At 42.1% G+C, this 26,726-nt stretch overlaps 3 protein-coding genes across 3 annotated transcripts; 2 read left to right on the forward strand and 1 right to left on the reverse strand.

The window, feature by feature from the left end:
• The first annotated feature begins 3,435 nt into the window (after positions 1-3,435).
• Positions 3,436-4,552, forward strand: rnf208 (ring finger protein 208). The gene has a single exon (XM_076104350.1). It carries the CDS (start codon positions 3,436-3,438, stop codon positions 4,210-4,212), a length of 777 nt encoding a protein of 258 aa, XP_075960465.1. The 3' UTR covers positions 4,213-4,552.
• A 6,962-nt stretch (positions 4,553-11,514) lies between these two features.
• Positions 11,515-14,397, forward strand: cimip2b (ciliary microtubule inner protein 2B). The gene is made up of 6 exons (XM_076105313.1): positions 11,515-11,579; positions 11,983-12,188; positions 12,785-12,939; positions 13,249-13,375; positions 14,057-14,269; positions 14,390-14,397. The coding sequence occupies exons 1-6, from the start codon at positions 11,515-11,517 to the stop codon at positions 14,395-14,397; spliced, it is 774 nt and encodes a 257-aa protein (XP_075961428.1).
• Positions 14,398-16,201: 1,804 nt separating this feature from the next.
• On the reverse strand, positions 16,202-23,214 carry LOC142964210 (AP-4 complex accessory subunit RUSC2). Its single transcript, XM_076104469.1, has 9 exons — positions 21,813-23,214; positions 21,225-21,504; positions 20,104-21,117; positions 18,942-19,018; positions 18,619-18,793; positions 18,398-18,503; positions 18,244-18,290; positions 16,971-17,634; positions 16,202-16,814 (listed from the first exon to the last, which is right to left on the reverse strand). Exons 1-9 carry the CDS (start codon positions 23,154-23,156, stop codon positions 16,703-16,705), a joined length of 3,819 nt encoding a protein of 1,272 aa, XP_075960584.1. The 5' UTR covers positions 23,157-23,214; the 3' UTR covers positions 16,202-16,702.
• Positions 23,215-26,726: the final 3,512 nt, after the last annotated feature.

Here is a 26,726-nt window from a genome sequence, read left to right on the forward strand (position 1 = left end):
GGATCCCTTTTTCAGTAGTCTGCAGTAGATGCAAGGGCAAAACTATATCTAAACTACATGCATATTACATACATTATATCTAAGTTGTTTTTTGGCATTTCTGCAGTCATATGGGCAGATTTATAGGTATAGCTGTAATTTAAACCATCAGGTGATATAGCCAAATTCAATCCAGGCCTAAATTCCCACTATTGCAGTTATATAACGTGTATATAATGCATAAAGCTGTGGAACATCCATGTGATATAGTATAGTATCATGTAGTATCATTTAAAATAGTTTGATGCTGATATTAAAATGTTACATTTTTGATATGTTACTAACAAAATAAAATGTTTTTCTACATAAAACTTTTTTTAACAAAAGTCCAAAATGTCATGTTAACTGTTGTCAAGCAGAACTTTGCACAAATTAAACAATCCAAAAGAGGCAAAATAATTATTCAAACCAGTCTGTATCCGATCATAGAATAGGTAAACATGACTAAGAATCTGATCAGGAATCAATGGCAACATCTGTACACATTGTGTCACAGACAATTTCATATCAATAATCAAACATTGATCATAACATTGTGTTGTCTTTTCATTCAATTTTATGTTCATTACCTTTTTTTGAACAAATTTTCTTTGATAATGTTATCAATATCTAATCTTATCTATAATCAATACCTGCATTTGTAAGGCCATCATATACACATTCTTGATGATTGTTTCTCTTATAAAAACCACCAAACATTGCCCCTGAAATATATCACTATCTTTGTGTGTGAATGAATACTTTGTGTGAAAGAGGATGAAAAAGAAACAGAGGCTATTTTGGGAGAAGTGTTGAAACACATTTGGTGAGACTGTCGGTGTTTCAGTCTAACAGCTCTGTGTGTTTGAGTGTGAGCTGTACAAATCTGTCAACAGATTCATTGAGAGAGGACAAAGGGGAGAATCAAATGTCTGCCTGCTTGCCCAGTATGGCTCGCTGCATCGCGTGGAGGTAATGGGCTCAAGCACTTCCGCCTGTTAGGTACATCTCTCTTCTTCAGTGTGAATCTTCAGCAGGGGGTTGGGGGCAGGAAACCACTGAGAAGTGCATAGATAAACAAACCATAAATAGAAACCTGGACCAGCACTGAGCTCCCTCTCCTCCCTTTTCTTTCTCTCTCTTTCTCTCTCTTTTTTCTTCTTCGCCATGTAGGTCACCTCCTCTGCAAAGCTTTTTTATTCTCTCTAATGAATCATCAGCCAGTGAAAAGAATGAATGTGTCATCCTCCCGCCTCTCCTGACTGGCAGCTATTGTTTTGGTCAAGCTGAAAAGCTTCATGCATACTCTTGTTCTTTTTCTTAAACCCACACACAGTATGACACAAAAACCCCTCCGTGCAGAGTATAACCTGTTCCCACGCGGTCCAGCTGACGCAACTCACAAGATGTGACAGTGCTGACAGGAAGCAGGAAGCATGACAAGAGCAGGGCCGCAACATGTGTCACAAGCGCCGTCTGACCGGACAGTGTGGCAGGCTTCGGCTTTAAATTACCTGTCAGTTGCATTTACGTTTTGTGTCCGCAGCATTGTTTACCTGCTATTACTGCTGTAAACACGTTTTTGTATATGTTTTAAATGTGACTTCTTTGTGGGAATGGAGGAGGGGCACTTGTACTAATGGGCTCAGTATTTCTAAAATCCTGCTTGATGCACAGACTTTAGTGTACAATATGTCCTTTCTACAATGTTGTCAGACACTTATAATAACAATCGGAGGCTGTCGGTAGCAAAAACTTTTAGAGGACGTAAATTGATGGTGCAGAATTTCAAAGAAAATTGTTGTCCCGATTAGTCGCTTGGACACAAAAACATGGGGTGAAAAAGGTTGAGGTTGAAAAATACTAAATGACCCTAAATGACCCTTTAAAATGCTCAGTAGCTGTGCTGTGCGTGTCGTTCTAAAGCCTAAGCACTCATACCACATCAACATAATCCTCCGACTTTGTAGCACATTGTGTGTAGTCAAAACAGAGGCGTACGTACTGGTACATTTGGCATCATGATAATTATCTCTTAAGTAATACACCTGGGCCGAGGCCAACATGCAAAGTTGACAGCCTCCGTCATCCGATAAACACAAAGAAACTGATCTTGATACAGCTACAGTGGATTCTTTCCAAGTTAAAAACAATTCCCAACACGGAAAGATCTCACAGCTATGATCTTTCCCACAAACAATGAAAATAGCGTACACCTACAGACCTTTCTCAGAATAATAGAACTTGTTTTATATATTTATGAAAAGCTGACCCATCCCCCTACATATCTCATTAATATTCCATGTTACATGTCATTCAAATTCACTAAATCTTGCAATGTTTTTATCAGAGCAGAAATTCATGTATTTTTATAAATCTCTTCTGTTTTCACAGGTAGATGGACCAAAGGAAACGTTACGAGTCACTGAAAAAAAGTGGAGACAAGCACAGAGGCATCCCTCAGACTGTTATCACTTCTTCTGCTCAGCTGGGAGGACTGTCTGAACGTTAAACCCTTCACTCCCACCTCTGAGGAATTCAGGAGCCTTGGAGCTTGAAGGAGTCATTCCATCAGCTTTCCAGAGCATTATGGGACACCCCTGTTTGTTATCGATAAGCCACTGAGAGGGTCACACAGGGTCACCTGACCAAACAGGACCAAGAGCAGAGAGAAAGACTGGAGGTTGTTCTTTCTTTCTCACGCACTCGAGTCGATGTGTAACACCTCCGCAGCCAAAAAAACAGGAAGTTAAGCTAAGCGAGAACCATGTGTAAAGGCTAGTTTGAGAAGACAAGAGTTTCCTTGGCAGGCCACAGGATATATTTTAAGACAATACCTTTTGGACCTTTCTGAACTGCCTGAACTCAATCCACCCCCCCCCTCATAGTGTGAATGCAGAAATCCATCAACCTGTACTGTATGTATATATGTGAGCATCTGTGTGCATATGAGATTATTTATCGGTGTCATCCCTGAGTGAGAACATATCTTTGTGCTAAAGTACTAACTGTCCTTGTATGTGAATATACGTTTCTGCAAATAGCCATCAGAGACAGCACAGGAACATCAGCAGCAACAACAAAAAACTACCTTTAAGTAGTCAGCACTGGTCAGACACTGTAAGCTGGACTGTTAAATCATCCATACATATCAACAGAATAAGAGCTGCAGAGTGCGGTGCTCTGGCTGAGCTCTTCCATCTGTCTTCCCTTCACAAAGATACAGGCTGACAGTAGCGCCCGCCAGGGGGGATCTCTGAGGGAAACATGGAGGCAACCATCCGTCCCCATGTCCCCTCGAATGGCTGACTCCAGAGAAAGAGCCTAATCTTTTTCCCCTTGCCCAGAACCAGGCAGGGGTGTCCAGCGCTGATTGGAGCCACAGCCCCTCTCTCTTCCACCTCCAGAAACGTGCGAATGTCCTGCCTCAGGCGCCAGCCTGTCACCATCCCCATGGACACCGTCAAGATCATCCAGTCGGAGAAGTTCCCCCGAGAGTGCCCTGTTCCCGTCACCCAGCCTCGCTATGCCCCGCCCCCCAGAGTGGCATGGGACGGCGGAGGTGAAGGCGAAATCATCGTCAACCAGGCCTGCAGCGACCTGACCCTGGACATTACAGGGTCTCCCCGGCAGATGGTTTCCCCCTCGGCCCCCGTGACGCGCCGGGAGCAGAGCTTCCTGGCGCAGCGCAAAACCAGTGTCAACGAAATCTGCTACCACCAGTTCCACTACAAGATGGAAGACGTCATAGTCAACCAGTACGTGCTGCGCTCCTCCTCCACCACCTCCTCCACCTCCTCCTCCTCCTCCTCGGGACCCGTCATGCCCTGCGAGCCCCTGGACTGCCCCACCTGCGGTCACACCTACAACTTTGCAGGCAAGCGGCCGCGCATCCTCTCCTGCCTGCACTCGGTGTGTGAGGAGTGCCTGCAGATCCTCTACGAGTCCTGTCCCAAGTACAAGTTCATCTCGTGTCCCACGTGCAGGCGCGAGACAGTGCTGTTCACTGACTATGGCCTGGCTGCTCTGGCCATCAACACCAGCATCCTGAGCCGCTTGCCCTCTGACCCCAACGGGCCCGTGCAGTGGGGCGGGGACGCCGACCGCAGCTGCTACCAGACTGTGCGCCAATACTGCCAGTCGGCCTGCACCTGCCAGATCGCCAACCCCTTGTCCTCCTGTGGCATCATGTAGACAAGGGGGGACAATGCAGGCACGACTGCACCCGACCCCCCCCTCCCCCCCACCACCACTCTTTTCGTCTATAAGCTCTACCCTTTCTGCCAACCCCCTCTCTCACACACACATACAGTAAATAAATCCCTCCACAGATGTTATCTCTATATATTTACTAGCACAGATGGATGCTATGTGGGACTAATGGATGCCGATGGTTCAATAAATAGTAAATAAATGTATTTTATGTATGGACTGGAATCCTATTCACCCTCTCTCGTTTGGTTGGACGTGTTTGTCATTGACATCTCTTTACATGGGAATGCCAGGGGAGGTCTATCCCCCCCAACCTAGGTGAATAAAGATATAATAAATGATAAAAGTAACTCTGTGTGGCCTGCACTTGTGATCTGTCAAGCTACAGAAAGGATTTGAATGCAGAATTGTGGCTTTCCTTTCCTTTTTTTTGCCTTAAATCAAGGGATAGTTAATGGATTGTGGTATTCTAATAGGTTTTCTGCATGGTTTAAGGGGATTTAAATAGTTTTTTAAAAGCTCCTTAAAATGTCCTAACAAACATGAAGGCCATCCCTTAATTTACATCCTATGTTTTGCAATTAATATGAAAATTCAGAAATGGTTTTGTTATTTCAAAAATTGAAGCTTATTTTCTACAAAGTCAGGGATTTCTTTTATGGTATTTGGTATTTTACCGCTCACAAAACCTTTTTGTAAGGGTTCCTCAGGTAGATTTACAAGTATATCACTAAAGTGATTATATTTGGGTTTTGAACTGTTGGTCTGACAAAACAAGCTAATTGCAGACTTCACCATGGCCTCTGGAAGCTTGTGACAGGCATTTTTTTTTTTTACATTTCCCAGACCAAATAATGAATAATCTGTTCATAGAAAGCCTATGTGGTGCAGTCATATCCGATTGTTCTTTCATACTGTCCTGTATGTAGACACACAGCATTTGATGGATATGAGGCATGTTTCTTTTATGTTGCAGAAGTAAAAATGAATGCATAACAGCTTCAAAGAGAAATATTCACATTAATGATTTTATACTGTACAGTGCATACCAATATTCTTCACCAATTTGCAGCTTATTACAGACACAAGTTTGATGTTTGCAAAAAAAGAAGCTTTGACTAAATTCATTCCCACTCTCAGTTTAATATGAAAACATTATTTCAGTATAAAAAATAAAGGCAAGTATACAGCAGACAATAAATAAACATGGCAGATTGCTTCATCTCATGGGCTGCATAGGAAGTCAGTTTGAAAGCAGTTACAGTGCTCAGTCCTTTAAAGAGAAGCTTCCTCCTCTTCAGAACTGAAACCAAAAATGTCCAAAAATCATGACGGAGACACTGTGGTCCATTTACTCAAGCGGAGTTTTCTTCCTCCTGAACATCTGGCTCAGCCGTCGTCGGGGCGAGTTTCTCTCAGATGAATGCGTCTTTTGGCTGTGCAGATAAAAAATTCATTAAACAGAGCTAAAGCAAGCCAGCATGTAGGCTAAGTTTCATGGAAAAGGGACAAAATGTTCAGGAGGAACAGAAGCACAGACTGAAAATGAACTCCAACCAAAAGCCTCTGCATCGACTGTGCATTAGCTCTGGACCACTGCGTCAGTGTGGCCTGCTGCCATGTTGGAGCAGCACAAACATTTCCTCAAAGCATCATGCATCATATGAGATTAATGATACTGCCCCCTTACAGGTTACAGTTGTAAATGCAATTGCTCACCCATTTGTATCTCTCACTGCATACTCCGCTTTTGTCGAAGACCCAAATTTCATTCTCCAGTTCCTTTTTTTATTCGTCTCTTCTTTATCAGAACCCTGAAAATACACAAAATATATTTGTGGACAGAAATAAGAGAATATTATTGGGGGAAAAAAATAACATATTTCTTAAAAAACTCACCATAACACAATGCAAATGACATGATGTATTCACTCTTTAGCCGTGTTTATTTACGTACAAATTACATGTTGTATTTAACTGTATTTTACCTGATTTTCATGGTCTTCCTCATCCTTCTCCGGCAGGTCATGTGTACTCAGATGCTGCCCTCTGTAGTCTGCATTTAATTTTTATGCACCAATGAGACACACACACACACACACACACACACACACACACACACACACAATAACATAGCTGCGATACACACAGGACTCGCAAAATATCTCCTTATTAGAATACATTGAATGTACAAAATCACAGAAGGTGAAAATGGAAAGCAGTAGGTGGACTTTGACTCACTTATGTGCAGTGTTGAAATATTTGTGTCAGAAGCAGATCTCTGCCGAAAATGTCTGTAAGGATAATCTCTCCGCGGTTGGGGTTCACTGGGCTCTGCACTTTCTGTATTTTCAAGACTCTCACAAAAAGAGACATCCTCCTCAGCAGCTTTCGAGTCAGTCTGACAAGTGTTGAGAGTCTGAAAGAGTCAAGTGATGTGGCACACATTGTTATCATGGTTTAATTCATATGGACCCAAGGCTGCAGGAGGACATCTTGTCATAACCAGCTTGACAAGCTCATGTCAGGTTTGTGACAACTTCTTAATTGCTGTGCGAAGATGTGCTACAATGATTGTCTTCACCTGGTTCACCTCTATGTTTTGATGTTCCCGCAGGGCGTCCGTCTCCATCTGTAGCGCTCGGCTGTGCATCTGTTGTCTGGCAACTTCTTCTAACATTTGGCACACCTGCTCCAAGTAGCAGAGCCCAGGACTCAGTCGTGTCCCCTCCTGCTCACCAAGGTCCTGCACAGATCATTACGCAAGAAAAGCTTTACCTTGTAGGATACAACGACATTACAATACAAGTTTAGTCGGCATAAAGGTTTTCCAGACTACCAGACGGATTGACATGAACTTTTGTACATATATTCATGGTGCCCAGACGATGAATTCTTATGACTTTGCTGATCCCCTGACTTTTACTCCAGCGCCATCAGCAGGTCAATATTTGTGGTTTTGAGTGAAATTTCTCAACAACTATTGGCTGGATTGACGTGAAATGTGATACAAACGTTCATCCCTCCCCCAAGGATGAATTGCAATAATTTGGGTGATTGTGCTTTGTGCAAATTAGTAAATGTTAGCATGGTGATGATCAACATGGTAAACACTGCGATCATGTCAGCATGCTGAAGATAGCATTTAGCTAACAGCACCGATATACAGTTGACTCTTTGTCTTAATGAATAGAATTAGGTCTGGAATTCAATGAATCTGTTCATTATTTTTTTTATTAATTGTTCTTTCTACAAATGTCAGAAAATTACGAAAAGATATCCATCACTGTCCAAGTTTTTAAATTGAATGTACTGTCAAAAGTATTACATTTATAAATACAACCAATTAATATAAGCACTATCTAGAGTAGAGAAGAAAATATAGAACAGTAACGGAGATAAGACATATTTCTAGATCATTTTATAATATAACATAATTTAATTAAAAAATATATCCCAACAATAGATATTGTATGAGAATTTAGTATTTAATATCAGGATATGAACTTAAGACATGTAATTAAGTTTTTCTCTTTCACAAACATTGGAAATCTTCGGCCTGTTAAGTCAGAACATCCATCTTCGTCTGACTCACTGATTGCTTCTCATTTTCGATTGCATGAACTATTTCAACAGAACAATGAAAGTGTAATTATATTTAATTACAAAAGTAGCTGGGCAATTATGTCCGCATTATACAACTTCTCAGTGTCATCAAAGCTTTTTACCGCTGGCGCTCACGCAAGGACACAAACACACACACACCCAGAGACTAAAAGAACATTGAGGACCTAATTAGATACAAATGGTACAATTAATCCTGTTGTTTCAACACCTCTGTGTGCAGTCAACATGAATGGATTCAAGCACTGAGCTCACTAACTCATAGCAAATGTAAATAGGAACATATCCAATGTTCTTTGCATTTCTTCCATTATCCAGTTATCAACGTGTCTGCCATGTTCAACAAAAAACTCCACAGACTGCTGAGCTTCCTCTGCACGACTCCGTCCATTCCTCCCGTGCCTGTGGGGTAAAGGCACCTGGGCAGACTGGTTTGTGATCCTCAAACCGCAGACGGATATGTGACAGGTTGCGAGCATGAAAGAGAGTCTGTGTGAGTAATGACATGCCTGTCCTACTTTAAATTTGAGAGCAGCTTGGTGAATTTAAATTAGACACAGTGTTGCACTTCTGCGACTTCCTTTCAGGTTTTTCTTTCATATTTGCATACCTGTGCAGTTCAAGACGATACATGTTACTGTGAAACTTGTGTAATCCCGAAACTACTCTTCTGTTTTTTTTTTTAAAAGAAAAAAATTGGAACACAGTTTAGTTTGCGACATGAACATTATCTCACCTCTGCTCTTGTCTGAGCTGGCTGCTTGTCACAACTCGTGGACATTGGCCGGCTCCACATTACCGACATCTGCCTCGGGTGCACCGATGGCTCGACTGTCTTCTTTAAGGCGACACTCTGTGACCTTTGACCTCTCACGAACGCTGATGCGTGCTGTTTGGGTTCAAAAGATGATCGAGGATGTCGCCTGAGCATCTCATCCACCGTAAGGGGCTCTCGGTTGTTCTTTAGATGCTTCGAGTCAGTCTTCTGTAATGCTCGCTCCACTTTTAAGTGCAAGGCTGCGGAGCCCACCTGAGCTTTGCTGGGAAGGAAGTGCGGAGAGGAAGAAGAGGAAGGCTCGGGAGAAGAGAGGACGGGAGACTGTGATGTTGAGGCAGGAGTGAGTCCGTCGCCTTCTCTTTCTGGTGGAAATATGTCTATTTCTGCGATACCTGTTGAGACAGAGGAGGGTGTAGCAGGGAAGGACATAACAGAGCTGGCTGTCTCCACTCCAGAGTCCACTGATTCTGAGCGCAGATTTGTCCCGGCGTCAGAGGAAGGTGTAGGAAGGTCTTCATCATTATTTCCAAGCCATGCTGTGTCCGAAATCTGGCCTTCTTCAGCTACCCAAGCCTCCATAAGGTTTCCAAAGCTCTTGTATAGATTCATCTTCCCTCTGTCCCTCACACCTATGCTTCCGAACTGAAGAATGAACGAGACACCAGTTCACACAGCCCACGCAGTCGTTAGCCGAGGTGAACTGGTGAAGTCAAATTCAAAACATTCCCTCTGATCCGCCTCTGCTCCTTCACCACGCCTCTCCCCATCACCTGTCATGTTTCAGCGCTGAGCTGCATGTTCATACCCGTTCCTTCCTGTCACTAAATTCTGGGGAAAAAAAGTGACTCATCTGTTATTCGAATTGTTTGATTTGTCCCCACAGCTGTAAGACATCCAAGACATAATAATAACAAGTCATGACATGATGATAGATGTTAACCTGTGTATTTACAGACAGTACTTAGATTGAATTAAGATATACACTTCAGTTTTATATTGCTTTTCAGAAACAGAGATGCTGCAAAGGGAGTAAAAATAAAGGAATACTGATCACAAATGCCATTAAAATGATTCCAACAACCTGAGATGGAAACAAAACTCACTTCTATAACCTACACGCCTTTAACATACCTGACCCATTCATTCATAAGGGTGAGTACGGTATATGAGAAGCGTAACATAATATGTTAAAATTCCTTAGTGGATAAATAGCATTATGGTATGTGTGTGAAGCTGAAACAGTAAATGCCGTTTCGTCATTTCAACAAACCCAGATTTATCTGCGAGTGCAGGAATGTGTAGAGTGGACACTCCTGTCTGCAGATATGATCTACATTCCCCATGTGAACAGTGGCAGCATCTGATCCAACGCACTGGATCATTCACAATCCTGGCAACACAAAACAGTTATTTTTCAGTCACAGTTACATCTATTGTTGTCCTGATGACAGTTAACCGTGGTTGAACTATTCCTCCATTTTATTTATTGACTTACTTACTTTTTTCTGTAATTTTTCATAAGCAGATCTACTCATCCATGCTCAAACATAAACATATTCGTACCCATATCAAATGATTTGTTAGCCATGATACATATACTTTTCTTCTACTTGTGATACACACTTTATCATATCATGTATGTTAGAAATGTTCACAAGAGTGTGTGCACACAATATCTTATCCCCAGGTATTTTCTTTTTTTAAAAGACTCCTTCACCGACTTAATAACTAATCCTCATGTTTGTTGTGGTCTTGATCAACATCTATGTTAGATAAACATAGATAGGATGGGTTCAGATGTTTTTAAGTCTCTTACAAACATACTAAAATGTAGGAAATGTAGGTCACTGTTAGTGTTCTACAGTTAAAATAAATAAGTCATATATAGTTGATAATTTATGGACTTTTTAGACAGAATCTTACTCTTAAACCCAAAAATAGATAAATAAGTATTTCCACACAGATTTGTATTCCTTGTTGGGTGGAGACGACTGTGAAACAGTGTCCTTTCAGTATATTGTGGTGGGGAAACGATTTAATAGTACTGAGTGAGTCCTATGATACTGAAATGCGCAGAGAAGGTTCAGTCGTCATACAGAATGCAATGTGGTCTGAACGAGGAAGGAACCCAGAGTGTTGGTTGTGTACGACTTATAAAGGCCCTTGAGCACATGGTGGGGAAGGAGGAGTCATCACTAGGACATCTGGACAACAGCGACCATTCATTGGTCAACCATTAAATGGTTAACCACTGAATGGTCCACTGATCGCATCCCCATTCAGCCCCGTAGCTAAGCTGATAACATCATGCCCTGAAGACACACACACAATATTACTCAATCACTGATCAAAGGGGTAAGGGGACCCACACACCCAAATATTAATGAATTAATTCTTCTTTTAACTAATTTGTTTTTGTTTCCCAATATTCTTAAATAATTTGTTTCTAAACTACTTATTTTAAATCCCCATATGTACATTGTCTGTAAACATTCCTCCTCCTCATACTATTAGAAAATATCCCGCAGGAAGTTGCTGGGCGTCGTTAAGCATTAACTGCAGGAAACACATCAACAAAGCTGTAAGTCCGAGTGGTAATAGAGCCGCCTGCAATAATTGACACAGAGGACATCAAGATGGACTAACAATTAGCGGAAGAGACGACAGCAGGACTGTTACTGATATGTTCCAATAATAATTCCTATCTATCAGTAGGCCTACTATAGAAAACAATAGTATTGTTGTCCTTGCAGAAAGAGTGTCGGTGCACGTGTCAGTTTAATGACATTGAGCTCCATCAGTGTGTTTGTATTTGATTCTCTAGCAACCAGCAAACACTGCGCTCAGGAGGGCGACCTGCTTCAGCCTTAAACGGGACCAACATGGAGAAATACGCCCATACATTCAGCAAAGCTCTGCTGACACCTGATCCACATTATGTACCGGGGTAAGTACATGTCTCCTGTCACGGGATACGGCAAGAAATAAATATACCTTTGTATACTGAAGATACTGCGCAGGGTTGTAATGTCTGTGTGGGCTTCTTATTTCAGTTATAATAAAGTTATCTAATTTATCCATTTCATTAAAATTGTGTCAGAGTAGAGTTAAATCTATGCAGCCTTATTTGCTGGTGTTATTGTATATTTGTATAATATTGTATATTTGAGTACGGTGTTCCTGTTAATTTGTCCACTCCATACATCCTACTGTTTTTCTCAAAATTTGTGTTAACTCTGTTTAATTGATACTATCAATGTCTCTAAATTCTATCTTATTGTTTCCAAGTGAAAAGCTGCTACCGAGACTGCTGGAGTTTGTGTTTACCTCAGACTCCCTATTGTGCTCAGGTACACGGGGTATTGCCCGCAGCTCAAGTACAATGTGGGGAAGTCTTATGGCCGGCTCACAGCCGAGCTGCTCACCAGTCCTCATGTGCAACACTCCAATTGTCTGGTCCTCCACACGGGTCACCTCCCCTCCACGGAGTCGGACGTTGGTCTGACACTGAGAAGCATCCCTGAATGTAACTTGAAGAGGATACCAGGATACACAGGTTGGTATCACACACCAACACACCGGGTCAACAAAGTAACCGAACACCTCGTGGAAAATGATTTCATGTTGGGGACAAAATTCACTAAAATTTAAATGGAGAAGCTTTTAACGACCTCGTAATGATGTAAAATACACTGGCGATCAGCAGTATGTGCCAGTTATAAGTCAAATCTAGCAATGTGCTTTTAAATAGTTTTCACAGCACAACAACATGAGACCTTGAGAACATGAGAATAATCTGTGTCCAACTGCTAAATTATTAAACGACCAGTTAAGTGGAACAGTGTTGAAAATCAAGATAACATACACCACACAGCCATATTTGTAGCCATGTTTGAAGTGGTGATTTCAAAGTTCAAGTCCCTTTTTTCTTGTGTTTACTTTGCTTGTGCACACACGTACACACATTCTTGTAGATCATTTTAAAGGGTCAGTTCATCCAAATTACAAAAACAAAAAACGTGGCCAGTCAGATAGCTTTAGCTTTATTTGCTCAGCCAATCAATCTCAAAACCTGAGTCAATAAAACCGAATGTTTCTTCATGACGAGACAGCACAATAATTTTAGCAGAACATCATTTCTTGCTCTTTTAGGCTTCATTCCAAAAAGTCAGAACTACTTTGCCTGCAGCTATTCTGAAACATGTCGTAAAGCGCTGTCTGAGTTTTACCAGGACAGGCGTGGGAAGATCCAACGGCAATCAACAGACCTGCCAGCTGTTGTAAACTACAACAACCAACAGTTTGAAGTAACTCTCTCTCTCTTTCTCACACTCTATTGCACACACACACACACACACACACACACACACACACACACACACACACACACACACACACACACACAAACATATTGACATGGCACCTCTGAATAGGTTCACTCTTGTTTAATTATCTATAGTGGAACCTCCGACCACAGATTCAATCAATTATGTCTCTGAGATTCACATAAATAATTATTCAAATCAATTTCTTGTGGCAAAAAAATGTATATATATTTAAATATCAAATGATCTCTAAATCATGTTCTAATGGTTCTCTGTTATCGTTTGGCTCAGAGACCAAGTCCCCACTTGACAGCAATCTCCAACAAAATGATTACCTACAGGCCCTTGAAGTCCTTCACCCTCACTGGAAAACCATACCTCATGGATGATGATAGCCCGCACAAGTACTTTATCTCAGGTACAACAGAGAATTTTAACAAGTGTTTCCATTAAAGAGAATTAGGTCTTAAACCTGCAATAACAAACTATTTTTGGCCACTTGGAGGCAATGTAAATGAGCTGTGAACACAACATATCAACTTCTATATGTCGATAAGGCAAACTTGTTAGCAAACAGATTTCTATTTACACATCCAGCATTATGTAAAATACTAAAATCATAATTCAGTCAGAATCATGTTTCACTCTGCTTTCAGCTCTTGTTTGGGCTCCACCTTCTCCTGGGAGAAATATCTGACTCCACTGTTCAGCTTGTTTATGATTTCATATTCTGACGTTGATGCTGATCAGATAGTGTACAGTTGGTTTTTAGAGCTTCTCTGGACACTTGGCAAATACAGTATATTCACATGCCTCCTGAGAAGAAATGTTGGGTCTTTAGCAACTACATATTCGACTTTACTCTCCAGGTATTGTGAACCTTTTCTGTTGACTATTTGGTGCTGAGCAGTCAGCGTAGGTTTTAGAGCATTTTTGTTGAAAACTGCTGCTTGCTTTGGCTGGAAATGCAACCATGCGGACTGTAAACATATACAAGCTATACTGGCTTTTATAGTTTGTTTCACTTGCATATCATGACCCGGTACAGCATGCATTCCTACAATACTCCAGCAGCTCACTGAGGGATGTCTTTTTACAGGTTCTACAGGGCATGTGCCAAAATCTCGCTTCCTAATTGGCAAAGGTTACCCAATCACTACCAACCAGGCACTGATCCAGTTAGGAAAGCAGCAGCGGACTGACCCCACGTCTCAAGGCATCCCAGGGAGGAAGGATAGTACAATAACTCCCGTGCCCACTATCCATCCATCAAACAGGGGTGTGGTGCCGTCATTCACCGGACACATCCCAGGTCGGTGTCTGTGTTAGCAACACATTTGCCTTGCGAACCATTTTATAAAGGTTACTGAAGTGAAAATAATCAGTTAACATCAAGTTTCAAGCATGTCTTACTCTACACACCATCCTGCAGGATACTAGTTTATGTATGGACAAACCTTTGGCCAACTTTCCAAGAATGCACTGGAAAAGAGCGGCATCAAGAGGGTGATTCAGGCACAGTAAATAACAATCATATACTTCAATAAAAATGACCATTATAACATGACTCAAATCTGAGAACGTATCAATAAGTCCTCACATTAACATGAAACCCATAAATAAAGATGTTTACTGTTCACTGTTACTGTTCACTGTTGTCATGGCATACAAGAAGAAGTCTTTATTGACAGACTTTGATTGTCACTGGGCATTAGAAGAAGCATTCAGACGTTGAGAAACAATGATGTTGGGGGAAATAATTTCACATACTTCACATTATTGCCGTACATTAAAAATTCAGAATGAACACATTTACAGTTTTTTTCCATCCTCTTATCTAACCACCAGTCTATCTAAATATACCTGACTCACACTTAAATACCTGAAGCTGCCACAAGATGGCTTGTAACTGTGCAACTCAATTGACTTCACTGGAAGACATTCTACTGTATATACCAAACAATTCCACACATTTAAAAAACATTAACAGGAAGTTAAGAGATGTAGGAAGTATTAAAGCACCTCATTTATGTGTGTTAACTCATGCAGCTAAAGTAAATCCATGCAGGGATTTGCTCAAAAAAGCAAGTTACTGGAAACAAAACATCACTGAACATCCACAAGGCTGGTGTCTAGCATATTTGGCACTAGTAAGAATGCATTGCTTTCTTTCTTTCTTTTTTTCATCTGTAAATGAAAGGTACAGCTATGGAGAGAAGGACCACAAGAATGTCAAACAGTCTAAAGCAGGTCAATATTCACATTTAATGATTTATTTCTGCCTACAGAAAACATGAAGGAGATTTACTCCAGAGTGCAATTGCATATGGTGGACTTGGCCCTCATTCATCAAGCAGTTTTGTGGAAAACAGCTCAGAATCTACTGAGGAAATGATCCAGCCTCTTCTGACCACAATCATAGAGATTCATCTCGCAACTAATTTGAGCACAAATGACGAAAGAACACCTATAAAACAACAACCAAGGGACCTTTTAAGATTAGGAGCCAGTCCCAGCAGCCGTGCCAAAGTTAAACCCAGTTATAATCTAGGTGTTTACTAAATGGAGATTTGTGTATCACTAGATTGAATGCAACAACTCAGTAACTTCCAGTTGTAACTGTAGCGTTTGCTAACCAACTGAAAAAACGAACTGTAGCTTGCTGATATATGACCCGTTTAGATTGAAAAGTAAGAGATACTATGAAATAGGGTCGATATATCTGAAGGCTGTTTAATAGTGACGTAAACTTGAAAGATCGTAAACTACCTTTCATAAACATAACAGAAAACCTAAAATTGCAAAAAGTTATCCTAGTCAAACAAAATGACTAGCTAAAAAGCCTATAAACTACATAATTACAACTAACTCTAAACACATATGTCTCCATATAAATAATAAAACAAAGTAATACCAACATTTGTAAAGGATTACAAATTAGATATATAGACTTTAAATTGTTATTTTTGGCAGTTATGCTCAGTTTGCTACAGTGTTTGCTACAGCGACTTGTATAAATAGTTGTTTGGACAGCGTTATGGATGTTTCCTTCCACATTGTAAAAGTGTATACAAATGAAGACAGTCCTTTAGTTTAAATGGTGCTGCAACCTGATTTATTTTGTAACTAGAGACCATCTTGTGATGGGATCAAACCAGCCACAATGCCAAATCTGGCCAGGGGCGTAAAGTGGGGGTGCCATTGATCCCTTCGCCCCCCCCCCCCCCCCCCCCCCCCCCTTGCTCAGACGACAGCCATCTTCAAACTTGACCTTCATTGTGATCTCAACTACACAGCTGTAACGTTTCGTGACTGCATCTTGGTTGTGCAAGATGATGTGATACTGTGATAGAAAATCAGTCCACAAACAAACACCTGGCAAAGTACTGAAAACCTCCTCTGTGGTAGTTAGCTACAGTAAGTGTCTCTTGGACCACTTGTTGCCTTGATGACACACACACACACACACACACACACACAGAATTACATGGTGAAAACAATACCAGCCACATACTGTTTCAGCTGGTAACTAGCTGCTACTAAGATCTTAGAAAGGACACACATACTTGAATAAGTGGTGCAACGAAAAGCTTGATGAATAAGGGCCATTGCCAAAGCTTGTTATGCTATGTGCTTGCTGATCAGTTCAGCACTGTGTATGTGTTATCATGCAGTTACAGTAAAACATTTTGTTACTACAGTAAATAGGCTCCACTCTGTCCTCCACCCACAGAGCGTTTGGTTTTCAGCAGTCCTTGTTCGTCTGAGCTCCTCCTAGCTTCATTGACCTGATGGATTGAGCCAACAGTCCAAGCTGTGATCTGTCGAAATTCAGCCACTGTGATGGTCGCCTGTACCTATGAAAGCAATGATATAGAGGTATTAGTTATGAGTAGGGAGAGTGGCAGTCAGTCAAGACCGTAAATCAACCAAAGAACAGATTAAAGTTGTAAGAAAATCAAACCTACAAAGCAGAAGGCTACTTGCTGTCATTGCTCACTGCCGGTTCTTACCTTCTGGTTTGTGCTACACTCTGAGAAACGGTCTCTATCCTGGTGGAAGTATCAGCTGCTCCAAACAGTCTGGCCCAGCGCAGCCCACCCTGACACGGACTCTCAGCCTGGAAACAAGTGGAAGCAATCGGTGTCTCATTGTCTTTCTCTCCCGTCTTCTCTTCTTGCCTGCTGTCCATACTTATTTGAGACCAAGTATCTGCATAATTCTGGCTACAGTCCTCCCCTTCAACCACACCGTCCATAAGGTAAGACTCCTTCGACCACCTCTCTGGAATAGGAGCTAACAATGGACTCCTGTTGGTCCCTCCACAATCCGGCCTGATGCAATTCTGAGAATGGAGAGACTCTTGGTGATTCAGACCGGTCTGGTGTGAAATCTTAGTTTGCTGACTGCTGTCGCTGCTGTCTACCTTTTTGTCAGCTTGCAGTAGTGGCCAGCTGGTCACTAGGAGGGCTGAGCACGGCTGAGGCGGAGAAACTCCCTGCTCCTCAGAACACAGCTGTCTGTTACGTAACAGTCGGGGCTCTAGGAGCAAGTTGAGGTCAAAGGGCAACACAGAGAGCGGCTGCAGCAGAAGCAGCAGCTCCTGAAACAAGGGCTGACATTGACCCAGTGCCATGGACAGGAACCCCCAAGAATGGTAGTATGTTGTCACCACTTCTGCAGAGACAGTAACACATGTGAACACACAAAGATGCAATAATATGCAATAATAATCTGTTTTTGAGCTTAATACTAACATCGGCCTGCAATAATAATCTGCTACTGAGCTTAATACTAACATCGGCACGCTAACACGGTCGCAATGACAATAGGTTAACATGTCTGGCAACAACAAGGATCGTATCTCAAGGTCCTCATTTTTCAGACCTTTTTAACCACATCTCACAGTGTTCCTCAGCAGAACACCTGACCTGCAATTAATGACCACTGAGATAAGATTTTCTTTGTCAAATGAACAGGCTGGTGTTAAGCAGTTTTTGTTTATTGTGTTCATCATCTCAGTTTAGCATGTTTGCATGCTAACATTTGCTAACTAGCACTAAACACAAAGTTCATCAACGACTGTATTGCACAAATGTGAATTTGACCCGATACAGGAGTGAACTGAAAAGTCAGGAAATCACCAAAGTTATATCAATTAATTCTATGGGGAACATAAATATTAGTACAACAAAATCATGACAGTCCTTTCAATAGTTGTTGAGATATTTGGACCATTTTACATTTTGCAATGCTGCTAGTATAGTAAATTTACTGTGCGCTCACCTTTTAGACTCTGAAGGTGACTGAGCCAGAATTCCAAAGCTCTCAAGCTGAAAGAGAGAAAATAAACAACAGAAGATTAATGCTTGTATGTGCAGTAATTTCATCAACATTCTTTAGCATTTTTAGTGTGCGCAATGGTAATTTCAGTACTCACTTAAGCAGGCCCATAATGAAGGCTCTCAGTCTCATGCAGGGGGTGGTGAGCTGGGGATATTGTCTAATTTTGCAGACCAGGCTGTGAAGGACCCTGGTGGATGGACCTGTTGCAGACAGTGATAAAAAATACTTGAGCACACAACAGACAGTGTATCACAAACAAAGCTGCTCCACCGGTAAATTAAGCTATGATATTCATGACACTCCAGTTACATTTACCGATCCTAGTAGAGACCTCCACCACACTCCAGGAGTTGTTGCGTCGCTGCCCGATAACGAGATCCAGTTTGTGATCCCTGAGACCGTCCTCTAAAATATTCTGGATCGCTGGACACAAATGTTCCAGAACTAGACCGGCTATCGTGGGACTGCGAGAGCTGTTACCCAGACGCATCTGTGACAGGAGGAAAGAAATATGATACAGTATATTTCCTGCTGACACAAGTGATTTGACTCCAGTCCTAAAATGTAAGTAATATCAGTAAGGTGCTATTCCATTGTGATAGATCTTTGAAGCTGCTTTAGCTGTGCCAAATTCACACCTTTTCTTCAGGGTTTCTGCTGCTTCCAAAATGAGCCATGATCAAATCCATCGCCCTGCTCACAGACCTCAGCAAACCTAGAGACATTGGACGAGGTGAGAGGTTAGACAAGCTGAAGTAGTAATTAATGCTTCATACATTGTTTGGCCATAAGCAAAACATTGATATATTACTATATACAAAACGTTACATTGGAAATACCCATCTTATGACATTTCAGTGTGTTATATTCATCAAATAAGGGAATCTAACTAACCTGTTTCTAGTACAAATTAAATTGTTTCTTGAATTTTTAACTCTAGTGCAGCAATTTCCCTTGTTCTGTCTATCTTGTGATCTCAAGAAAATTCTTTAAACATGGTGATTTGTATTGGAGGCAGGTTGAAATTATTTTTCTGCACTGTCAGACGTTTTACTTCTTCAAAGAAAAATAACACTCAAAAATGAACTTCCTCAATAAGATTTTCACCTTCCTAACTGGGTCAGTGCATAGAAATATGAGAGATTAATTTCAGGGTTCATTATCATATTGCGGGAATGCAAATATTAATGTGAACTGTGAAGATGAAAGAGTCGATTTTAGCAGCAGTCCTCATTGACTTGCTTTCCCCTGCCTGCCTTTCTTCATCTCATACTGGCTAGCCTCTGCAAATGCCATGGTAACTTCTTCATGCATTGATGCTGCACCACACTGATTGTTCACCACAATGTCTGCATCGTTGATTACCCATCGCAAAAAGGCCCACATATATAAAATCAAATTAGCACCAAGTGACTCATGTGGTACAACAAAATGGTTAGGTGTGTTCATAAATCTTTAGCAACTGCATCATTCTCCTCTCTCTCATCCTCTCTTGGAGCTCGCAGTCGCACACACATAGGCTACAGAGCTGAAGGCTCAGCCAATCCTGTGCAGGGAGAGTTAAAAATAGGTCATGTTTGAGAGGAATCCCCTCCAGGGTATTGAAGGCACTGCTACAGCACAGCCAGTTTTTATTGCTGCTCTTTACAGCTCATGACTGGATCGACAATCCAATCAAGGAGGAATCCAGTCATTGCTGTTACTAGGTCACTATTTTACTCCATTCAGATTTCAATGTATGGCATATACTGTATTTAACATGTTTTGCACAAACTGATGTGAGTCATTCATTGGCCTCACCTCTCCTCTGAAGATGGCTGATTGACATGGACTCATAAGATGTATCGGGTGAGAGGCAGAACTCTGTGGGCGGCCTGTCACTCATGATCAGAGATTCACTGTATTGACTCTGACTCTGCTTCCCTTTGAGCCCGGCAGAGTCCTGGAGTTGCAGTCCAGAAGCAGCCAAGGAAAGCAGGCAACTCAAAGAGGAGAGAGGAGCTACCGAGGAAAGGGCAGAGGTAAAGCTACCATGAAAAAAGCCAGAGTTAGGTGCAGGTGCAGCCCGGTACTGAGGGAACTTCTTTTCTGGTTGTACGGTGTTGGGAGGACACATGGACCCCTGCAGGTTTGGGTGATGGGCGTCAGTGGTTAGGAGTAAAGTAGGTGGTGTATGACTATGAGAGAGTATTGGATCATTGGAGGTATGGGTCTGGGACTGATAGGGACTTTTGGGCTCCGTTTTGGCATGGCTCTCCTCAGGAGTAAGGTCAATAAGGGTCTGGTAGGTAGGAATTTGAACTAGGTTTGTCTGATTTGGGGTTGAAAACAGATTAGAAAAAGTATTTAGAGTTTTGCCTGAGTATGGGCTTGTTTTATCTTGAACCATTCTTGGCTTTGGGCTGCTGTGAGATGGATCCAGGCTGTCTTTTGATGCACATGGACTTGGGCATCCTTGGCCTCTGCTGGACTGGCTCCATGTGCGTCGGTGGCTGGCTGAACACTCTGGACTCGGCGTGCAAGTGGAGCAGGTGTCAGAGCTCGAAGGAGCCTCCAGGAAGATGGGGCAGTGGTTGGCCATTAGGGATGACTGAAGGTTAGAAAAGCATTGACTTCTTTTGACCTTGGACTTGAAGCCTGGTTGGGAGTTACCAGACTTGCTGCTCTTCTGATTTATGTACTGCTCCAGAAGACAGCCCAAGTGCTGGGTCTGGGGTTTGCCTGCGGGGACTAGAACAAAGGGCTGGATGGGCAGCGAGGTTGGTCTCTGGGCCTTACTGTAGCGCACCACTGCATTTTCCAGTGAACATGCTCCTGAGATGGAGGTAGAGGATAAGAAAAATAGTTAGAACAGATGTTGGATTCACTTAATACCTAACCAAAATGATGATTGTTTTGAAACAAAACACTCTTTGACTTACCCTTCTCACTAGCATCGGTATCACAGTGCTCCTGGTGCTGATTCACAGATGGCTGTGTGGACGCAGCGCTTGTGCCTTGGCTTTTACTGCTATGTGGGCTACACTTGCTGGGACACAGTGAACAGGGTGTGGGGGAGAGGTTTTGGATGCTGTCTGTATGTTTCTTCTTGCAGAGGGTTTTCTCAGTGGAGGTGGTGGCAACTTGATAATCATAGGTCTGACACTGAGAGCAGTCAAACCCGGCGCTGCATTGGGCGGAGGAGAACCTCTTTTCCTTCTCCTGATGGTGGTACAGAAGAGAAAGAACTGCTTGTATATAAACAGCCAAATCACAAATGAATTTTTACACAAGATAAGATAAGATAAAATAAGAATCATTATAGAATATTTGATTCAATTGTGTTCTTTTTTTTCAGTTAAACCCCTGTATCTACAAAACACTGCCTATTTACAGATTTAAAGTTTTTAATAAAAAATGAAATATCACCACATTTGGAGATACATGGTTGCCATTGAAGAGTGGCAACTTTATTATTGAAATAGTAAGCATACCCATATCATCTAGGAGCTGTTTTATTGTGACATTACCTTCTTGACTTCTTTGTCTTGTCCTTTTTTCTTATGATCAACAAAGAGGTGCTCAGAGGGAGGGAAGGGGCTACTTCTGCTCTGACCATCGGGGCAGCTGGTGAGGCTCGACCAGGCTGGACTGGGCGACTGGGAGGAGAGGTCACAAGTCACAAGCTTGTAGTACTTCTGGTTGGTCTCCATGGCCAGTGTGGCCTGGCTTTGGAGACAAGCGGCCAGGTCTGACACCTCCAGCGAGGAGAGACCCGGGGGCAGCGGCTCCAGGGAATAAAGATTGCAGTTAGAGTCGAGGCCCTGTGGAGACCAGCAGGAAGCAGGGGGCGTCATGTCAACCTCCTCTTTAGAGGGAGAGTTAACTGCCATGTCGTCATGTTGGAGGTTCTCAACAGGAGTCTGAGGAACGGGTTGGAGGTTGAGGAACACAGATCCCTCCGATGACTGATAGGGGTGAACTGCAGGACTGCTAAGGTCATTAGGCGTGGCAGGGTTGTTGCTCCTGTTATAAATAGTGCAGAAGTTAACCAAGACGCCATCAGAGCTGTTGCAGGAAGAGTCGCTGACATACTCCGTGTGACTGTTGGAAAACTCTGGGGAACATTTGTGTTGGCTGTGGATGCCGCAGGACATGATATCCTTCAGTCTGTCTGAGTCCTGCTCTCCATAAGCCATCGATGTGATGCCAGATCTGCTCACATGAATGCACTGGCGTTCAGTCTGCAGAGAGTCCGGCACGCGAGGCTGGTTAGAGAGCCAATCTTGGTCACTCTCCAGACCCAACACGGTCCCTTCATTGCCCCATTCACTGTCCATGTTTCCTTGGGACATTGTATGATTTCTGGCACCATTACTTCGAGGCCAGTTGGAATTCCCATGCAAGACAAAAGAGGAGTCCTCGTGATACCTGTGTAGGTTATCTCCATCACTATCTTCATCTTCCTCATCCTCATCTAGCTCTGTATTAGCGAGGAATGAGTTGTGTGACCGCAGACTGTCCCTAGCTCCAGAGCTTTCCTTCTTCAGATGGGAACTCGACTCTTCCGGCGATGAGTTGGAGTCGTACTTCCCGCTGCTGTCACTGCCGCCCTCCTCCTCCGCTCGGTCCTCATTGAGACTACCGTAGCTGCTGGAAAAATGTCTTCGGCCACCGGCGAAGGAATGCTCTTGGTTGTGCGAGTCCCGCTCCGGGAGGGACACGGCTCGGGTCAGGCCTACTGAGCACAGCCGGCCGGGTCTCTTGGCCGAACTGCACAGGGCTTGGACATTAAGTTGCCAAGTGGGAAGCTGGACCACAGGGAAGTGGCACGCTATCAGGGTGTCTCCTGAGAGACTGGATGCTGCAATCATACTGCAGGATCAGGCTGAACCATGGAAACTGTCTCCATGTTCCTAAAATTAAATCCTGAAAGAAAAAAAATAGAATAGCAGCTCTTATAAGAATAATTAGATTTTAATGAGTTATCAGTGGTGCAGAAACATATTCATAACTATGCAAGAGGAAGTGTACAAGACTACAATATATGTGTGAACACACAAAATACATGAAACAATCAATTACTACCACTGCAACACAGTAGTAATTGAAAAATGCATTGAACACGAGATTATCCTAATGAGAATTTAAAAATGCATGAAATAAGTCACAAGTATTTGGTTCCGCAACGCGTTTCCTTTTTAGACAACATGAGCTCTTCATGGAATCATACAGTTCAACAGAGAAGTATTAGACTTCATGTTGAGCATTTTTGTTGCATCTATACATTAAATATTAATCATAATTATTAGCAATTCTGTATGGAAAGACAGTTAAGACTTCTCTAAGGTCTGGCCATAAGAGCAGAGATACCATTATGGACCATCTGAATTTTAGATGAAATGTTTTCAGTTTCGCACAGTTGGACCATGGAGACACGGTTTAATGTTGCATGTAAATGTAATCAGGATACATTGGTATGTTTGTTGGTGGTGTCTACATATAAAGCGTTTATGTTTATCTCCCTCTGGATCTGGTTCTTGATTCTTGGACTCAATGACCCTCCGAGCTGTAATGCTGTGACAGACCTGACCTCATTTAATTCTGGAGTAAAAGCAACCCAAAAGAATATAAAAAGATAGAAAACATGAAGTATAACGGCAGGCTAGTGCTGTTAGAGACTGCTCCCTCACTTTATACCACTGGTCCTACAGTCAAAGTCCTACCGTGTTGTCTGCCTTTGGCCCTCAGCCCAGCCTACCCTCCATAATTCAGTCAACCATTAACAAACTCCTCCTCCCGCTGCCTGGGCCAACCACAGTCTCTCACAGTTACTCAGCTGCTCTGTAACTAGGGCAGCTGCACTGCAGAGATGCTCGTCTGGCGCTGCTAAGATTAAATACACTTTCACGTCAGTTTAGTTAATTCAATGTGCTCCACTTCATACACATTGCTCCGGATTTTACAGACCTACACATACGCAGCATAATGATCATCATCCCTTCATATAACACACACTATAAGGACTATTGTTAAGTAGAAAAAGCACATGAAACATTTAAACACTGATGACATTCATTCTTGAAATAATCCTTTTAAGTTATCAGTAATAATTGATGTTGCTAGGATACACCCACACACCATTTGCTGATATCTGCCGTCAGCAGTGTTACTTAGTCTTGGTGCTATGTTGTGAATTTAAACAAGACGAAAAATCATGTTCAGAAATTCAAGATATTAGCTGCAACATCGACTGTCTTATGACATTGTTAGGGGCTTTATGTCACACATCAAGCCGCCATCAGTTCATAGACTTAACATTGCTGTGTGTGTGACTGCAGCATAATGTGTGTAAACAAACAACATCTGTTCCAGACGAGGTAATCCTCTTTATCGTCACATTTCTACAATAAACAACATCCATACCATGGCAACAAATAGTAAACACATCAAAATATGCTCATAGGCAGAAATATCAGTCTGATCAACATAAAAAGTGGACGTGGCTTTGCTGTGGGACTTGGTGAACCTTTCTTCAGCAAAAAAGTTAAAAAGAATATGATCATTTTATATACTGTATACTGTAACTCTGTTACAACACCAGAGCCAGGCTTCTATTTTGGCAAACACATATATTTCATATTTACTATTTCTAGTCTATCTAGTCTAGATATGATCTAATTACATTACATTATTTTATATTTAAATGTGGCTAACCATTAAGTCATTTTTTTTTTTTTAAACACACGCTATTGCACCTCGTTGCGTAGCTCCACATCAAAGCAGGAGGCTTGTAGGCCTTTCATCATGGGGTGAGTGTCTTGTCCTTAAGCAATACACTCAATCCCCAACTGCTCCCAGTGTAACTCTACATGTTTGTCTGATTTTTACTTTCATCCAGAGAGACTTTATACACAACATAACACACATTTCTGTGGAGTCCTGCTGAACACTTTTGACAAAATCATTTGACATCAATATGCTGTAGTTTGATTACTAAGAGCAATGTCTCTGCTAATGTAGCCTACAGGGGTAATATAATACTTGAGGGAGCCGCATTGCGTTGAATCTTGATTTATCCTGTCAACGTCTATTTTCAACAGTTCAATAGTTCAGTACCACACAAGTAGGCCAGTATGACTGACTGTCTGCAGAGGAGTAACAATGTCCCTGCAAAGCAGATACCACTCTTGCATAGGCCATCACAGGGCTGGAGGTCCCCGAACTAGCAGCTCTGTCCTCTGGGCCCTGGAGCACGCTGAGATGGCTGTGATTAACTGAAGCATTTCACTGGAAATGTCTGTCAGGTCAAGTCAGCCATCTCACATGTGGGATGGGACTGTGTGGTTCTACGGAAGCAAAGAGTCTGAGGTCCACTGTTGTTGTTGTTGTGCTTGGAAATAGAATCGGATGGTGAGGCTGATTATTATCAGTAATGTCTCTCTGATAATAGGACATCATTACAGCTCATATTGGTCTGTATCGATGTGAGGAAAAGTTTCAGTATGAACTCAATTACATGCAGTTAAACATGATCTGATGTGATGTTCGACCTACATCTACAGAGTAAAACATACAGTGTATTATGGACAGAGAGAAGAGGAAGTTCACAGATGGGGAATGCACCACGGCAATGTACCTGTGTTTATGTATGTGTTGTTTTTTTATGATGAGAAGGACATATTCAAAGTGACTGAAGTAGGACGACATGTTAGACAACAAGAGATGAATGCCAAAAGAACACCCCATCTTCCTCTCTTCCACACACGCTATCACACAAAGACAGACTTAACTAAATAAAGTAGACAAAAGATTAAAATCAGGACAAGACAGAAATTGACTTCAAGGCAAAGTATGCATGAAGACAAGCGCTCGTGCATTTGCGCCATCACCAGCAGATCTCCTAATATCTTTTAATAGTGTCACCTACTTGATAACAGCATTCAATCAAAAGCGATGTCTATCCTCTTCCTCCATGTGATTAGAATATGTTAGATCCAAAATTATGCAACCAAACAAATCTTTTTTTTTTTAAATCACGCGAGTGCTCGACGCTCCTCTGACGTTAAAGATGCATAAGAAAGCTAATATTTTCCGCTCTATTACCTGATATCCGTGATTTAAAAAAAAAAAATCCGTGGTTTACACCGGGAACGTATAACTATATTATAGCGTAATATGAAATCGGTCCGACATTGAGGTCCGCACAGAGACAGCAGACCCCACGTCGCCGCTTCAGCACCGCTCGGCTCATCGGAGACGTTCCGTCACGGAGGCCTTAACCAATGAAGAGGGAGAAGTGTCTGCCACTCAAAGTATCCAAGACACTATAGGGAAAGAGTTCACTAACGACTGTCATTTATATTGTTTAAAACTAGTGATAGTACAGTGCCTGGAAATACGTTTTAGTTTATAATGATGAGTCACAAATATGAGCTGTTAAG

The sequence above is a fragment of the Anarhichas minor genome, unplaced genomic scaffold, assembly GCF_050575085.1.
Source record: "Anarhichas minor isolate MPS153535 unplaced genomic scaffold, ASM5057508v1 ptg000002l, whole genome shotgun sequence".
NCBI classification, from domain to species: Eukaryota; Metazoa; Chordata; class Actinopteri; order Perciformes; family Anarhichadidae; genus Anarhichas; species Anarhichas minor.

Bases quoted from the DNA above. Each gene is read 5' to 3' on its own strand.
- rnf208 (XM_076104350.1), top strand. From the start codon at position 3,436: ATGTCCTGCCTCAGGCGCCAGCCTGTCACCATCCCCATGGACACCGTC.
- cimip2b (XM_076105313.1), top strand. From the start codon at position 11,515: ATGGAGAAATACGCCCATACATTCAGCAAAGCTCTGCTGACACCTGAT. The intron at 12,189-12,784 runs GTTGGTATCACA...TTGCTCTTTTAG, and splicing joins GAGGATACCAGGATACACAG to GCTTCATTCCAAAAAGTCAG. The intron at 13,376-14,056 runs GTACAACAGAGA...GTCTTTTTACAG, and splicing joins GCACAAGTACTTTATCTCAG to GTTCTACAGGGCATGTGCCA.
- LOC142964210 (XM_076104469.1), bottom strand. From the start codon at position 23,156: ATGATTGCAGCATCCAGTCTCTCAGGAGACACCCTGATAGCGTGCCAC. The intron at 19,019-20,103 runs GTGAGGCCAATG...CAATGTCTCTAG, and splicing joins CAGCCATCTTCAGAGGAGAG to GTTTGCTGAGGTCTGTGAGC. The intron at 18,794-18,941 runs GTGTGAATTTGG...CTCCTGTCACAG, and splicing joins GCAGAAACCCTGAAGAAAAG to ATGCGTCTGGGTAACAGCTC.